General features: G+C 44.2%; 1 protein-coding gene across 2 annotated transcripts in view; it reads left to right on the top strand.

Moving 5' to 3' along the window:
- Positions 1–17,650, top strand: part of LOC143277828 (dipeptidyl peptidase 9-like) — a 43,147-nt gene that overhangs the window by 25,289 nt on the left and 208 nt on the right. For both annotated transcript variants that reach the window (XM_076582740.1, XM_076582739.1), the window contains exons 11-18: positions 920–1,001; positions 4,062–4,191; positions 6,455–6,632; positions 8,422–8,533; positions 9,381–9,483; positions 10,769–10,818; positions 11,509–11,651; positions 13,991–14,102. In XM_076582740.1, coding sequence (XP_076438855.1) covers positions 920–1,001; positions 4,062–4,191; positions 6,455–6,632; positions 8,422–8,533; positions 9,381–9,483; positions 10,769–10,818; positions 11,509–11,651; positions 13,991–14,102 — 910 coding nt within the window. The remainder of the gene's footprint in view (positions 1–919; positions 1,002–4,061; positions 4,192–6,454; positions 6,633–8,421; positions 8,534–9,380; positions 9,484–10,768; positions 10,819–11,508; positions 11,652–13,990; positions 14,103–17,650) is intronic.

The raw sequence follows: 17,650 nt of genomic DNA, 5'->3' as shown, positions 1-17,650 counted from the left end.
AAGTGTGAGAAAAACGTGGTCTAACATTGCGTTTTGTGTGTGACGGGTACACTGTATCGTACGCTCACCCCAGTGACATTCACGTTTTCTTTCAGTCGCATGCTTTGTGAAAGTGCGAGAGAAACGTAGGCTAACATTGCGTTTTGTGTGTGACCGGTACGCTGTATCGTACGCTCACCCCAGTGACATTCACGTTTTCTCTCAATCGCATGCTTTGTGAAAGTGCGAGAAAAACGTGGTCTAACATTGCGTTTTGTGTGTGACAGGTATGCTGTATCGTACGCTCACCCCAGTGACATTCACGTTTTCTTTCAGTCGCATGCGTTGTGAAAGTGTGAGAAAAACGTGGGCTTACATTACGTTTTGTGTGTGACAGGTATGCTGTATCGTACGCTCACCCCAGTGACATTCACGTTTTCAGTCATTCGCATGCGTTGTGAAAGTGCGAGAAAAACGTAGTCTAACATTGCGTTTTGTGTGTGACGGGTATGCTGTATCGTGCGCTCACCGCAGTGACATTCACGCTTTCAATCACATGCTATGTGAAAGTGCAAGAAAACATGGTCTAACATTGTGTTTTGTGTGTTATAGGTACGCTGTACTGTATGCTCACCCCAGTGACATTCACTTTTTCTCTCAATCGCATGCTTTGTGAAAGTGCGAGAAAAACGTAGTCTAACATTGCGTTTTGTGTGTGACTGGTACACTGTATCGTACGCTCACCCCAGTGACATTCACGTTTTCTCTCAATCGCATGCTTTGTGAAAGTGCGAGAAAAACGTGGGCTTACATTACGTTTTGTGTGTGACGGGTACTCTATCGTACGCTCACCCCAGTGACATTCACGTTTTCTTTCAGTCGCATGCGTTGTGAAAGTGTGAGAAAAACGTGGGCTTACATTACGTTTTGTGTGTGACAGGTATGCTGTATCGTACGCCCACCCCAGTGACATTGTCAGGCTGACAGAGACAGGTTACAGTCACATTGTGACCATGAACTCGGTGAGTGAGAACATGTGGTGTGGTGTGGTTGAATCCAGTGGTGGATCCTTAGGTTGGGTCGTTTGGTTGTGATGATTAGCAGTTGTCAGTTGATGCTCAGGCTTCTGTGTGTGTGTGTGGGTGTGTGTATGTGTGTGTTTGTGTGTGGTATGTGTGTGTGTGTGTGTGTTTGTGTATGGTATGTGTGTGTTTATGTGTGGTATGTGTGTGTGTGTGTGTGTATTTGTGTGTAGTATGTGTGTGTGTGTGTGTGTGTATTTGTGTGTAGTATGTGTGTGTTTGTGTTTGGTATGTGTGTGTGTGTATTTGTGTGTGGTATGTGTGTGTGTGTGTGCATTTGTGTGTAGTATGTGTGTGTTTGTGTGTGGTATGTGTGTGTGTGTGTGTGTGTGTATTTGTGTGTTGTGTGTGTGTGTGTGTGTGTGTGTGGTATGTGTGTGAGTGTGTGTGTGTGTGTGTGTGTGTGTGTGTGTGTGTGTGTGTGTGTGTGCTATATTTTTGCTACTCAATAACGTTACAGAAGATCATAAGTTCTGTGTGTGTGTTGTGTATATATATATGTGTGTGTGTGTGTGTGTGTGTGTGTGTGTGTGCATTGGATTTTTGCTACTCAGTAAAGTTATAGCGGATAGTTAGCATCATAAGCTACTCTGTACAGGTGTAGCAAATCATAAGCAATGTGCATCTATGTGTGTGTGTACTGTATTTTTGCTGCTGAGTAAAAGTATAGAGGATAGTTATCATCATAAGCTCTGTGATTCGACTCGACTCGACTTAATTTATTGTCATGAAATCCGTAAAGATTAATAGACACAATAAAAGAACATAATGAACAAAGAAATACACGCTCTTCTAAGACGCATGCAATGAAATACATGGTTGGCGAGTGTTTTCTGAACAGTCATTGCAATTAAATAAGGCACTTAGTTTCAGGATATTGTCTTGTATCTGTCTATTGATCACATCTGATCGATGATTATACTGCTGTACAGTCGTAATTAGATGGTTTCGCAGATTATGAAATGAAACACAGGTACCTGAGAAATGGAATTTTATACTGCTGTACAGTCATAATTAGATGGTTTCGCAGATTATGAAATGAAATGCAGGTACCTGAGAAATGGAATTTTATACTGCTGTACAGTCGTAATTAGATGGTTTTGCAGATTATGAAATGAAATACAGGTATCTGAGAAATGGAATTTTATACTGCTGTACAGTCATAATTAGATGGTTTCGCAGATTATGAAATGAAATGCAGGTGCCTGAGAAATGGAATTTTATACTGCTGTACAGTCATAATTAGATGGTTTCGCAGATTATGAAATGAAATGCAGGTACCTGAGAAATGGAATTTTATACTGCTGTACAGTCATAATTAGATGGCTTAGCAGATTATGAAATGAAATGCAGGTACCTGAGAAATGGAATTTTATACTGCTGTACAATCATAATTAGATGGCTTAGCAGATTATGAAATGAAATGCAGGTACCTGAGAAATGGAATTTTATACTGCTGTACAGTCGTAATTAGATGGCTTAGCAGATTATGAAATGAAATGCAGGTACCTGAGAAATGGAATTTTATACTTGTATCTGTCTGTTGATCACAACTGATCAATGATTATACTGCTGTACAGTCGTAATTAGATGGTTTTGCAGATTATGAAATGAAACACAGTTACCTGAGAAATGGAATTTTATACTGCTGAACAGTCATAATTAAATGGTTTCGCAGATTATGAAATGAAATACAGGTATCTAAGAAATGGAATTTTATACTGCTGTACAGTCGAAATTAGATGGTTTCACAGATTATGAAATGAAATACAGGTATCTGAGAAATGGAATTTTATACTGCTGTACAGTCGCAATTAGATGGTTTTGCAGATTATGAAATGAAATGCAGATACCTGAGAAATGGAATTTTATACTACTGTACAGTCGCGATTGGAGGGTTTAGCAGATTATGAAATGAAATACAAGTATCTAATAACTGGAATTTTATACTGCTGTACAGTCATAATTAGATGGTTTCGCAGATTATGAAATGAAATGCAGGTACCTGAGAAATGGAATTTTATACTGCTGTACAGTCGTAATTAGATGGTTTCGCAGATTATGAAATGAAACACAGTTACCTGAGAAATGGAATTTTATACTGCTGAACAGTCATAATTAGATGGTTTCGCAGATTATGAAATGAAATACAGGTATCTAAGAAATGGAATTTTATACTGCTGTACAGTCGAAATTAGATGGTTTCACAGATTATGAAATGAAATACAGGTATCTGAGAAATGGAATTTTATACTGCTGTACAGTCGCAATTAGATGGTTTAGCAGATTATGAAATGAAATGCAGATACCTGAGAAATGGAATTTTATACTGCTGTACAGTCGCGATTGGAGGGTTTAGCAGATTATGAAATGAAATACAAGTATCTAATAACTGGAATTTTATACTGCTGTACAGTCATAATTAGATGGTTTCGCAGATTATGAAATGAAATGCAGGTACCTGAGAAATGGAATTTTATACTGCTGTACAGTCGTAATTAAGATGGTTTCGCAGATTATGAAATGAAATACAGGTATCTAAGAAATGGAATTTTATACTGCTGTACAGTCGTAATTAAGATGGTTTCGCAGATTATGAAATGAAACACAGTTACCTGAGAAATGGAATTTTATACTGCTGTACAGTCATAATTAGATGGTTTTGCAGATTATGAAATGAAACACAAGTACCTGAGAAATGGAATTTTATACTTCTGTACAGTCGTAATTAGATGGTTTTGCAGATTATGAAATGAAAAGCAGGTACCTGAGAAATGGAATTTTATACTGCTGTACAGTCATAATTAGATGGCTTAGCAGATTATGAAATGAAATGCAGGTACCTGAGAAATGGAATTTTATACTGCTGTACAGTCGTAATTAGATGGTTTCGCAGATTATGAAATGAAGTACAGGTATCTAAGAAATGGAATTCATCTTCAGCGTGTGTGTGTGTGTGTGTGTGTGTGTGTGTGTGTGTGTGTGTGTTGTGTGTTGCAGGACTGCAGCATGTTTGTGACGACGTACTCCAACATCTGCAGCTCTCCGGTCAGCATGGTGTGCAAGGTGCAGCACGACCTGCAGGGACGCCTCTCCGCCCCTCTCTCCTCTCTCCTCCAGCAGATGCCCCGTACGTAGCTGGGGGTTCTCTCTGTGGGGGGGAGGGGGGGGGGAGGGGGGGGGGTTGGGGCAGGGTAGATGGTGTGTGGATGTGTGTGTGTGTGGAGGGGGGGGAGAGGATGATGTGTGGATGGGTATGTGAATGAATGTGTGTGTGTTCGTTTTTGTGTATGTGTGTCCGGAAGGTTGTGTGTGTGTGTGTGTGGTTGAGAGGGTGTGTTTGTGTGTGTGTGTGTGAGGTTGAGATGGTGTGTGTGTGTGTGAGGTTGAGAGGGTGTGTGTGTGTGTGTGTGTGTGAGGTTGAGAGGGTGTGTTTGTGTGTGTGTGTGTATGTGAGGTTGAGAGGGTGTGTTTGTGAATGTGTGGGTGGGTGTGTGTGTATGTGAGGGTGTGTGTGTGTGAGGATGAGAGGGTGTGTTTGTGAATGTGTGTGTGTATGTGTGTGTGTGAGAGTGAGAGAGATGATGTAAATGTAAGGGTGTGTGTGTGTGTGTGTGTGTGTGTGCATGTGTGTGTGTACAACAAACAGTTAATCTGACAATAAATGGTTTCAGTCAGTGTGTGTGGGCATGTGTGTGTGAGGATGTGTATGAGTGTGTGTGTGTGTGTGTGTGTGTGTCTGTGTGCATGCAGTATGTGTGTTTGTAGGAGTGAGGGTTGTGTGTGTGTGTGTGTGTTGTTGAGGATTGGGGGTGGGGTTTGGGGGGGAAGGATTTCAAGTGGATGAAACAAAGCATTAGATCAAATTCATTTTCATATGAAGCGGAAATTCTGCTGACGTGTTAAAACATGAGCTGACAAGACTAAGCAGTCCGCTGTTCTTGCTGTATACTAATGTTTTCTTTTTTCATTGCGCTTACATTTCAGTTTTCCTCCCCCATTGACACCAAATCAATCAGACAGTTGTTCTACTCAGCGATCAGACCCTCTTTGAATTGGAAAAAAAAAGGAAACTCCTTGTACAAAAATGGTGATAGCTGACCAAGAGATAATTCATCATCACGTGTCATCACATCTATACGACAACATTGTCTTTTGCTTTTTGAATGATATTTACAAGACAAGACAAGGCAAGGCAAGAGATTTATTTTATGTGCTTCCTGGGGGTATTGATGTATTATACATGAACATTTTTTTACACACACCATGTAAAGAAACTGTGTGCTGTCATCTGTTCTGAAAGTGTTGATGCTCCCTGGGGCTATTGATGTATTATACATGAACATTTTTTACACACACCATGTAAAGAAACTGTGTGCTGTCATCTGTTCTGAAAGTGTTGATGCTCCCTGGGGGTATTGATGTATTATACATGAACATTTTTTTACACACACCATGTAAAGAAACTGTGTGCTGTCATCTGTTCTGAAAGTGTTGTACTGCATACAGTCAAGGAACACGATGTCTGGTTTGTGCCTTTGATGTAATCGATGACGAATAATGATGTGGGTACTTACATAGCGCCGATCCTCAGTCGGAGACAAAGTTCTAAGTGCTTTGCTGCTGCTTTGTTCGTGGGCTGCAACTCCCATGTTGGCTCTATGTTCGTGAGTGGGCTTTTACGTGTATGACCGTTTTTTACCCCACCATGTAGGCAGCCATACTCTGTTTTCGGGGGTGTGCATGCTGGGTGTGTGTTCTTGTTTCCATAACCCACCGAATGCTGACATGGATTACGGGATTTTTAACGTGTGTATTTGATCTTCTGCTTGCGTATACACACACGAAGGGGGTTCAGGCACTGGCAGGTCTGAACATAAGTTGACTTGGGAGAAGAGCCATACTCTGTTTTCGGGGGTGTGCATGCTGGGTGTATGTTCTTGTTTCCATAACCCACCGAATGCTGACATGGATTACGGGATTTTTAACGTGTGTATTTGATCTTCTGCTTGCGTATACACACACAAAAGGGGGTTCAGGCACTGGCAGGTCTGAACATAAGTTGACTTGGGAGATCGGAAAAAATCTCCACCCTTTACCCACCAGGCGCTGTTCCCGAAATTCAAATCTGGGATCCTCAGATTGAAAGTTTAACGCTTGAACCATTCGGCTATTGCGCCCGTCCAAGAGCTTTACAAACACGGGGTCATTTTGCACAACAGGCTGCCTGCCTACCTGGGTAGAGCAGACTGACGGCTGCCATTGTGGGGGCACTCTTCTTCTTTGATTTCCTGTGTCGTTCAGTCCGACTTTTCAGGCACGCACACAGGTACGCGCTCAGACAGACGTGTACTTGACGTCGTGCAAGTGTGGTGGGTCGTGTGTGTGTGCAGTGTGCCCCAGCTACCAGAGCCCTGAGATGTTCAGCTACGACAGCCAGTCCGGGTACCATCACTACGGCATGTTCTTTCGTCCCACCTGCTACCGGCCTGGCGTGCGCTACCCTACCGTCCTCTTCGTCTACGGGGGACCCCAAGTGCAGCTGGTTTCCAATTCTTTCAAAGGGCTCAGGTAGGGGGTGTGATTTTGTGTGGGGATGTGGGGGGCGTGAGGGGTATGTGTGTGTTTGTGTGTGTGTGTGTTTGTGTGTGGTGTGTGTGTGTGTGTGTGTGGTATGTGTGTATTTGTGTGTAGTATGTGTATGTGTGTATTTGTGTGTGTGTGTGGTATGTGTGTGTGTGTGTGTATTTGTGTGTAGTATGTGTGTGTGTGTGTGTTTGTGTGTGGTATGTGTGTGTGTGTGTGTATTTGTGTGTGTGTTTGTGTGTGGTATGTGTGTTGTGTATTTGTGTGTAGTATGTGTGTGTGTGTGTGTGTGTATTTGTGTGTGGTATGTGTGTGTGTGTGTGTGTGTGTGTGTGTGTATATTTGTGTGTGGTATGTGTGTGTGTGTATTTGTGTGTGGTATGTGTGTGTGTGCCTCTGAACCTCTGCTGGGTTGCGTACATGGTCTTGGCAGCACCAAGGTTTCTTGGCGATAAGAATTTTCCTGAGTATACATTGATTCTGTCACACCACCTTACACCACACCACACCACCCTATACCATGCCACCACCACACCACACCACCTCACACCACCCTGTACCATACCATGCCACACCACACCACTCCACACCACCTCACACCACCCTGTACCATACCATGCCACACCACACCACCTCACACCACCCTGTACCATACCATGCCACACCACACCACTCCACACCATCTCACACCACACCACCCTGTACCATACCACACCACTCCACACCACCTCACACCACACCACACCACCCTGTACCACCTCACACCACACCACACCACCCTGTACCATACCACACCACTCCACACCACCTCACACCACACCACACCACCCTGTACCACACCACACCACACCACCACACCACCCTGTACCATACCACACCACTCCACACCACCTCACACTACACCACACCACCCTGTACCACACCACACCACCCTGTACCATACCACACCACACCACACCACCACACCACTCCACCCTGTACCACACCACACCACTCCACACCACCTCACACCACACAACACCACCCTGTACCATACCATGCCACTCCACACCACACACCACACCACACCACCCTGTACCACACCACACCACACCACACCACCCCAACTCACACCACACCACCCAACCCTGTACCACACCACACCACACCACTCTACCCCACACCATACCATTTTACACCACAACACCACACCACATCACAACACCACACCACACCACACCTCAACACCACACCACCCCACAACATATCACCCCAAACCACACTACACCACAACACCACACCACCACACCACACCCCAAACCACACCACCCCACACCAAACCACCCCACACCTCAACACCACACCTCAACACGACACCACACCACAACACCACACCACCCCACACCATACCACCTCAAACCACACCACACCTCAACACCACAACACCACACCACACCACACCACACACAACTCCACCCCACCCCAAAACCACACCCCACCACACCATACCACATTACCACATTACACACCTCAAGCTGCCCCACCCCACTCCACACACCACACCACACCACCGGACACCACCGCACACCCACGCTACATCACACCACACCACACCACTCCACACCACACCACACACCACACCACCCCGCAACACATGACGTCACACACCACAACACCACCACCCCCCCACCTCACCCCCACCACACCACACCCACACCACACCACACAACACAGATGGCCGTGCTGAGGTGGCCGAGCGGTCAGTCCCTGCAGCGAGGCGCGTGGTGTGTTCCAGGTTCCTCCGCCTCCACACCCTTGCGGCGCACGGCTACGCGGTGGTGGTGGTGGACGGGAGGGGGTCCTGCCACCGCGGCCTCATGTTCGAGGGCTCGGTCAAGGACAGGCTGGTCAGTGGTGTTCTGCATCCTCCCCCCTGACTGTGTGTGTTTAACCCTTTCAGTGCCGAGGCTTCTTCTTCTTCTTCTTCTGCGTTCGTGGGCTTCAACTCCCACGTTCACTCGTATATACGCGAGTGGGCTTTTTACGTGTATGACCGTTTTTACCCCGCCATGTAGGCAGCCATACTCCACTTTCGGGGGTGTGCATGCTGGGTATGTTCTTGTTTCCATAACCCACCGAACACTGACATGGATTACAGGATCTTTAACGTGCGTATTTGATCTTATGCTTGCGTATACACACGAAGGGGGTTCAGGCACTGGCAGGTCTGCACATATGTTGACCTGGGAGATCGTAAAAATCTCCACCCTTTACCCACCAGGCGCCGTCACCGTGATTCGAACCCGGGACCCTCAGATCGAAAGTCCAACGCTTTAACCATTCGGCTATGGCGCCCGTCAGTGCCAAGGCTATTCTGCACTCGGTGACAGCCATTTGCCAAGCGATGTTTTGGTCACAGAGGGCAATAATTGTAAAGAAAAACCTTCGCATGCAAACTGCTAGAAGAAAGTATGTATAGCCTATACTTTACGGAAAGGAAAATGAACTCGCTGTTCAGTTATGAAAGTTTCATATGAATTTGTTGACTTTGCAGATTATAATAATATTATTATAATGATAATAATTATATAATAATTATATTCTCCATTCATTAACCTTCAAGAAAACATATACTTTTACATACTTTTGAGCATAATTTGTGTTGTGTGATTTTTTGTTTTTTTGTGGGTGATTATTTTGCAAAATCCCAAATAGTTCTGGAAGTGAAACGGGTGAAGCCTGTTGGTGTTGCAGGGCACGGTTGAGATAGTGGACCAGGTGGAAGGCCTGCAGTACGTGGCAGCCAACTACGACTTTGTGGACATCAACCGCGTGGCCATCCACGGCTGGTCCTACGGTGAGAGAACTCTCAGTGCTTCATCAACTCCGATCACAGACGTTCCTTTTTTTTTCTTTTTCTTTTTTGACTCACTTGTGTAAACAAAGTGAGTCTATGTTTTAACCCGGTGTTCGGTTGTCTGTGTGTCCGTGTGTCTGTGTGTCCGTGGTAAACTTTAACATTGACATTTTCTCTGCAAATACTTTGTCAGTTGACACCAAATTTGGCATAAAAATAGGAAAAATTCAGTTCTTTCCAGTCATCTTGTTTAAAACAATATTGCTCCTCTGGGATGGGCACAAAAAAAATAAAAAAAAGAAGCCTAATTATATGAAAACTGCATTTACTGTTATATTTATATTTTTTGTATTCTCTAAACTTGGCACTTTGATCTGATATTCTGACCCAACAACAAGAGCAGTCATTATTATCATTTTTTGTTCAAACAGGAACTTCTTTTGCTAAGCATGGAATTTTTACTTATTTTGCAAACATTTTAGTGCAGATAGTAAAAAAGGGAAATTACTCTGTAATTAATGCTAGGGGACTTAATTTATCACAAGTCCGTCTTGAAGGCCTTGCGTCTCTTGTTTGTTTTGTTTTTGTTAATCGTTCCATTTTTCCAAGATTCACCCCAGGGGAGTGCACAGCTTCGGCAGGCTTCGATACCACATTGATGGAGAAAAAAAAAAAAAACCCACTTAAAATTACATGTGGACATGTCTGGAAATACTGTAGAAGTTATTTCCCTTTCGTTGCGGTTTATGCAATATGCATGAACATGAAAACCGTTTTTAATGAGATGATTTTTTTAACTCACTCAGTACGGCCAGTCCTCTCTTCTCCTCTTCACAGACCCCTCGGATGTCCAGTGGGTGTCTGAATGACCCAGCCTTTAGCTTCCGTCATCAGAATTGTGGTATTGTTTGTCAACATTCACCTCTTCAGTATAAGAGCCTACCGCTTGCAATATTTTGATGGTGGTAATTGGGGTGAAACGCTGTTAACGTCGTCTCTTTCGCTGTTTGTATGGAGAGAGTTAATGCCAAAGCAACACTCGGGCACAGGGCTCTATGAGTTAATGCCCTGCTGTCATGGTAACCTCACTGTCAGAGAATCGTCGACGGTCCACTGGGAACTATATCTTTTTCTTTCTTTTCCTTTTGTAATTTTGAATGTTACCTGTATCGTTTTCCCACGGATGATAGTGTGTTAGGCTTTCCCTTACCTGTATTGTTTTGAACCGTGATGTTTAGCTGAGCTTTTACCTGAGGTATCTCATGTGTTTGGTGTCTGTGGGCAGGGGGCTACCTGGCTCTGATGGGGCTGGTTCAGCGACCGGATGTTTTCAAGGTCGGTGTTTGTGTGTTGTGTTGTGTGTGTGTGTGTTATGTGTGTGTTGTGTGTGTGTTGTGAGTGTGTGTTATGTGTGTGTGTGTGTGTGTGTGTGTGTTGTGTGTTGTGTGTGTTGTGTGTGTGTTGTGTGTGTGTGTGTTGTGTTTGTGCGTATGTGTTGTGAGTGTGTGTGCATGTGTGTGTGTTGTGTGTGTGTGTGTGTGGTGTGTGTGTTGTGAGAGTGTGTGTCGTGTTTGTGTGGTGTGTGTGTGTGTTGTGAGTGTGTGTGTGTGTGTGTGTGTTAGTGTGTGTGTGTGTGTGGATGTGTTGTGTGTGTGCGCAGATGGGTGTTTTATTTTTTTTGGAAGGAGTCAGTTGTATTGTCTTGCATACTGATGATGATTGTAAGCATCATGTTAAAGTATTGATTTTCCCATTTGAATTGTCCCCCACCCCCACCTGTGCAGAGTCTCCATATCAGTCAATCAGTTAACCAGTTGAATGTCAGTTTGATGTGATTGTTATTGGCCCACCCATATCAGTCAAATCAGTTGAATGTCAATTTGATGAGATTGTCATTGTCTCCCTGCCCCCCCACCTTCTCCCCCCTGCCCCCCCCCTACCCCTGTGCAGAGTCTCCACATCAGTTGAATGTCAGTTTGATGTGATTGTCATTGTCTCCCTCCTCCCCCCTGCCCCCACCTGCAGCTGGCAGTAGCAGGGGCCCCTGTGGTGTCATGGAAGCTGTACGACACGGGCTACACGGAGCGCTACATGTCGCTGCCACACGTCAACGTGTTGGGCTACCTGCGGGGCTCCGTGCTCAACTACATCAAGGAGTTCCCTGACGAGTAGGTGGCTTGGTCGCTTGTGATACACACTTTTTGTGTGATGAGTAGGTCGCTTGTGTTACACTTATCCTGGTGAGTAGGTCGCTCGGATGCTTGTGTTACACTCTCCGGATAATTAGGTCGCTTGTGTTACAGTTTCCTGATAAGTAGGTTGCTTGTGTTGCACTTTCCTGGTAATTAGGTCGCTTGTGTTACACTTTTCTTATAAGTAGGTTGCTTGTGTTACACTTTCCTGGTAATTAGGTCGCTTGTGTTACACTTTTCTGATAAGTAGGTTGCTTGTGTTACACTTTCCTGGTAATTAGGTCGCTTGGATGCTTGTGTTACACTTTCCTGATAAGTAGGTCGCTTGTGTTACACTTTTCTGATAAGTAGGTTGCTTGTGTTACCCATTTTTATGATAATAAGGTCGCTTGTGTTACACTTTCCTGGTAATTAGGTTGCTTGTGTTACACTTTTCTGATAAGTAGGTTGCTTGTGTTACACTTTTCTCATAAGTAGGTTGCTTGTGTTACACTTTCTGTTGGTTGAAGAGAGTGTGATGATGATAATGAAGACATTGTGATGATGATAATGAAGACAATGTGACGATGATAACGAAGAGAGAGTGATGATGATAATGAAGAGTGATGATGACAATGAAGAGAGAGTGATGATGATAATGAAGAGACTGTGATGATGATAATGAAGACAATGTGACCATAGTAATGAAGAGGCAGTGATGATGATAATGAAGAGAGAGTGATGATGATAATGAAGAGAGAGTGATGATGATAATGAAGAGGCAGTGATGATGATAATGAAGAGGCAGTGATGATGATAATGAAGAGACTGTGATGATGATAATGAAGACAATGTGACCATAGTAATGAAGAGGGAGTGATGATGATAATGAAGAGTGATGATGACAGTGAAGACAATGTGACCATAGTAATGAAGAGGGAGTGATGATGATAATGAAGAGTGATGATGACAGTGAAGACAATGTGACGATGATAATGAAGAGAGAGTGATGATGATAATGAAGAGAGAGTGATGATGATAATGAAGAGTGATGATGACAGTGAAGACAATGTGACGATGATAATGAAGAGAGAGTGATGATGATAATGAAGAGTGATGATGACAGTGAAGACAATGTGACGATGATAATGAAGAGAGAGTGATGATGATAATGAAGAGTGATGATGACAGTGAAGACAATGTGACGATGATAATGAAGAGAGAGTGATGATGATAATGAAGAGTGATGATGACGGTGAAGACAATGTGACGATGATAATGAAGAGAGAGTGACGATGATAATGAAAAGTGATGGTGACAGTGAAGACAATGTGACGATGATAACGAAGAGAGAGAGACGATGATAATGAAAAGTGATGGTGACAGTGAAGACAATGTGACGATGATAATGAAGAGAGAGTGACGATGATAATGAAGAGTGATGATGACAGTGAAGACAATGTGACGATGATAATGAAGAGAGAGTGATGATGATAATGAAGAGTGATGATGACAGTGAAGACAATGTGACAATGATAACGAAGAGAGAGTGACGATGATAATGAAGAGTGATGATGACAGTGAAGACAATGTGACAATGATAACAAAGAGAGAGTGACGATGATAATGAAGAGTGATGATGACGGTGAAGACAATGTGACGATGATAATGAAGAGAGAGTGATGATGATAATGAAGACATTGTGATGATGATAATGAAGACAATGTGACGATGATAACGAAGAGAGAGTGATGATGATAATGAAGAGTGATGATGACAATGAAGACAATGTGACAATGATAATGAAGAGAGAGTGACGATGATAATGAAGAGTGATGATGACGGTGAAGACAATGTGACAATGATAACGAAGAGAGAGTGACGATGATAATGAAAAGTGATGGTGACAATGAAGACAATGTGACGATGATAACGAAGAGAGAGTGATGATGATAATGAAGAGTGATGATGACAATGAAGACAATGTGACAATGATAATGAAGAGAGAGTGACGATGATAATGAAGAGTGATGATGACAATGAAGACAATGTGACAATGATAACAAAGAGAGAGTGACGATGATAATGAAGAGTGATGATGACAATGAAGACAATGTGACAATGATAATGAAGAGAGAGTGATGATGATAATGAAGAGTGATGATGACAATGAAGACAATGTGACAATGATAATGAAGAGAGAGTGACGATGATAATGAAGACAATGGGACGATGATGATAATGAGGAGATTGTGACGATGATAGTGAAGAGAACATGATGGTGATAATGAAGAGACTGACGATGATAATAAAAAGAGTGTGATGGATGTTCCCAGGGAGAACCGACTGCTGATCGTGCACGGGTTGATCGACGAGAACGTTCACTTTCACCACACCAGCAAACTGGTGACGGCGCTGGTGAAAGCCTGTAAACCTCACCGGCTGCAGGTCAGTAGCTGGCACGGTAGCTTCAGTTTCAGTTCCTCACGGAGGCGTCACTGCGTTCGGACAAATCCATACACGCAACACCACAGAAGCCTGACCAGCAGCGTAACCTAACGCGCTTTGGCAGCCGTCAAAAGAGGAAGCTAGTCAGGGATACAGAGGGGAGGTTACCTACTTCAGGGAGGTTATCGGCCGTAGTTGCTTTCGTTTTCTCCGCATAGGCGGGTAGTAGTTTGCACAGGACAGGAATGTCAGACTCTGTGCCGGAGTCTGCACTAGTGGGTCACGGTAAGTATGTTATTTAAACGTAATTTTAGATAGAAAATTTCCTATCTGTCGGTACAGTGTCTGTAAGGGGTCTGTGCTTGAATTTGTGTTCCGCCCTTTCTCCCAGGTTTGAGTGGAGAATTGACGGGCGCAGTAGCCGAGTGGTTAAAGCGTTGGACTGTCAATCTGAGGGTCCCGGGTTTGAATCACGGTGACGGCGCCTGGTGGGTAAAGGGTGGAGATTTTTACGATCTCCCAGGTCAACATATGTGCAGACCTGCTAGTGCCTGAACCCCCTTCGTGTGTATATGCAAGCAGAAGATCAAATACGCACGTTAAAGATCCTGTAATCCATGTCAGCGTTCAGTGGGTTATGGAAACAAGAACATACCCAGCATGCACACCCCCGAAAATGGAGTATGGCTGCCTACATGGCGGGGTAAAAACGGTCATACATGTAAAAGCCCACTCGTGTGCATACGAGTGAACGCAGAAGAAGAAGAAGAAGAAGAGTGGAGAATTGAACTGAGCATCAAGTCGTTCGGATGAGACAATAAACTGAGGTCCCGTGTGCAGCATGCAGTTGGTGTGGCTGAAAAAGAACCCATGGCAACGTAAATGTTGTCTGCTGGCAGAATTCTGTGGAAGAAACCCACTCTGTCAGGTACACAAACGTGTGTGCATGCTGTCATTGTTTGACGAGAATAGAATAGAATAGAATATGTCTTTATTACCAAGTGTACCGGGGTCACAAGGAATATTGGGGGGGATAGTACATAACAAGGTACGAACATAAATCGAAAATCATACACAAACACAGATACAGTAGAAATTAGGATACATACAAGTGCATATCAATATAAAAACTTGTGCATACTCACACATGCACGCACTGCACACACACACACACACACACACACACACACACACACGTTTGAACAGATGCCGCATATTACATGTGGATGGGGCTGATGACTAGATCTTCAGGTAGATGGTTGTTGATTGCACAGTTCTAGTTATCACACTGGATTTGTTCGAGATACAGGGCATTGACTGCTTTTGGGAAAAAGCTATTGGCGAAGCGATTGGTTTTCGTTCTTATACTTCTGTACCGTCGACCAGAGGGGAGCATCTCGAAAATCCCAAAAGCTGGATGTGATTCGTCCTGGCTGATTGATTTTGCTTTTTTGAGTAGCCGCTTATAATATATGTCTTCTAGAGAAGGTAGATCAGACCCGGTAATGTTGGTGGCAGTTTTTTTGATTCTGTTCAGGGCTGCGACTTCTGCCTCGGAAATGTTTCCGCACCAAACAGTAATCGCGAAGGTTAACATGCTTTTGACGGGCGCAATAGCCGAGTGGTTGAATCACGGTGACGGCGCCTGGTGGGTAAAGGGTGGAGATTTTTCCGATCTCCCGGGTCAACATATGTGCAGACCTGCTAGTGCCTGAACCCCCTTCGTGTGTATATGCAAGCAGAAGATCAAATACGCACGTTAAAGATCCTGTAATCCATGTCGGCGTTCGGTGGGTTATGGAAACAAGAACATACCCAGCATGCATACCCCCGAAAACGGAGTATGGCTGCCTACATGGCGGGGTAAAAACGGTCATACACGTAAAAGCCCACTCGTGTGCATACGAGTGAACGCAGAAGAAGAAGAAGAAGAAGAACACGCTTTCAATGACTGCTCGGTAGAAATCGACCATCAACCTAGTATTGGTCCTGCTGCTGTCAGGTATCTGACTGACAAATGTGGTGGTGTGTGTATGGAAATTGTCCGAACATGACGACGCCTCCTTGATAAACTGACCTGAGGTGTTGGGCTGCAGCTGTTACTGACACTTGTGTGGATGAGTGGGCTTTTTACGTGCCTGTGTAGGCAGCCATACTCCGTCTTTGGGGGTTGTGCATGCTTGGGGTTGTTCGTGTTTCCACTACCTACTGAACGCTGACATGAGTTACAGGATTTGTAATGTGATGCATTTGATCTTCGGTATGCGTTTACACACCAGAGGGGTTTAGTGCATGAGGAGGTCTGCACTGACGTGAGAGATCAGGGGGGGGAAAAAACCCCGAAATCGGAGTATGGCTGCCTACATGGCAGGGTAAAACTGGTCGTACACGTAAAAGCCCACTTGTGTACTTACGAGTGTATGTGGGAGTTGTATCCCACGAACTAAGAAGAAAGGGGGGAAAAAATCTCCACCCTTAGCCGCTGTGACCGAGATTCGAATCCAGGACCCTTGGATTGAAAGTCGTACGCCTTAACCACTCAGCTGTTTGTGTCCGTCTTTTGGGGTGGGGGGGGGGATTGATATTAACTGTGTGTGACATGTTTTGATGAGGATGTTTTCAGGTGTTAAGTCAGATGAGGTCTAAGCTGTTGAAATGAATTGGATATGATTTTGGGCCTTTTTTTTTCTTTTTTTTTTAATAATTTTTTTTTTATTGGTTTGGTTCACTGCCGTTTTGCTGCTGATAAAACCACACAAACATACACTCACACACTCACACACGCTCACACACACATGCACACACACACATGCACACACACACACACACACACACGCGCGTGCTTGCTTGTATGCATAAGTGCAAGGATATGGCTATTGTGAGTGAACACAAAAGTTATGTACGCACTCATCCAGTCCCACACGAGCGCACAAGCATGCGCATATGCATTCACACACACAAGCATGCACATATGCATTCACACACATAAGCATGCACATATGCATTCACACACACAAGCATGCACATATGCATTCACACACATAAGCATGCACATATGCATGCACACACATAAGCATGCACATATGCATGCACACACATAAGCATGCACATATGCATGCACACACATAAGCATGCACATATGCATGCACACACATAAGCATGCACGTAAGCATTCACACACATAAGCATGCACATATGCATGCACACACATAAGCATGCACATATGCATGCACTCACATGTGCATGCACACACACAAGCACGCACTCACACACACACACACACACAAGCATGCACATATGCATGCACACACACAAGCACACACATGTGCATGCAGTTGCACACACACAAGCACGCACGCACACGCACAAGCATGCACACACACACACACACACAAGCATGCACATATGCATGCATACACACAAGCACGCACACACATACAAGCACGCACACAATCATGCACACAGACACACACACACACACACACACAAACTCACACTTGGTTCAAGATGTACATAAACCGAAATGTTTTCTGCTCCTCCCTCCCCCA

This window comes from Babylonia areolata, chromosome 35, assembly GCF_041734735.1.
Source record: "Babylonia areolata isolate BAREFJ2019XMU chromosome 35, ASM4173473v1, whole genome shotgun sequence".
NCBI lineage: Eukaryota > Metazoa > Mollusca > Gastropoda > Neogastropoda > Buccinidae > Babylonia > Babylonia areolata.
This window is presented reverse-complemented; position numbering and strand designations above follow the sequence as displayed.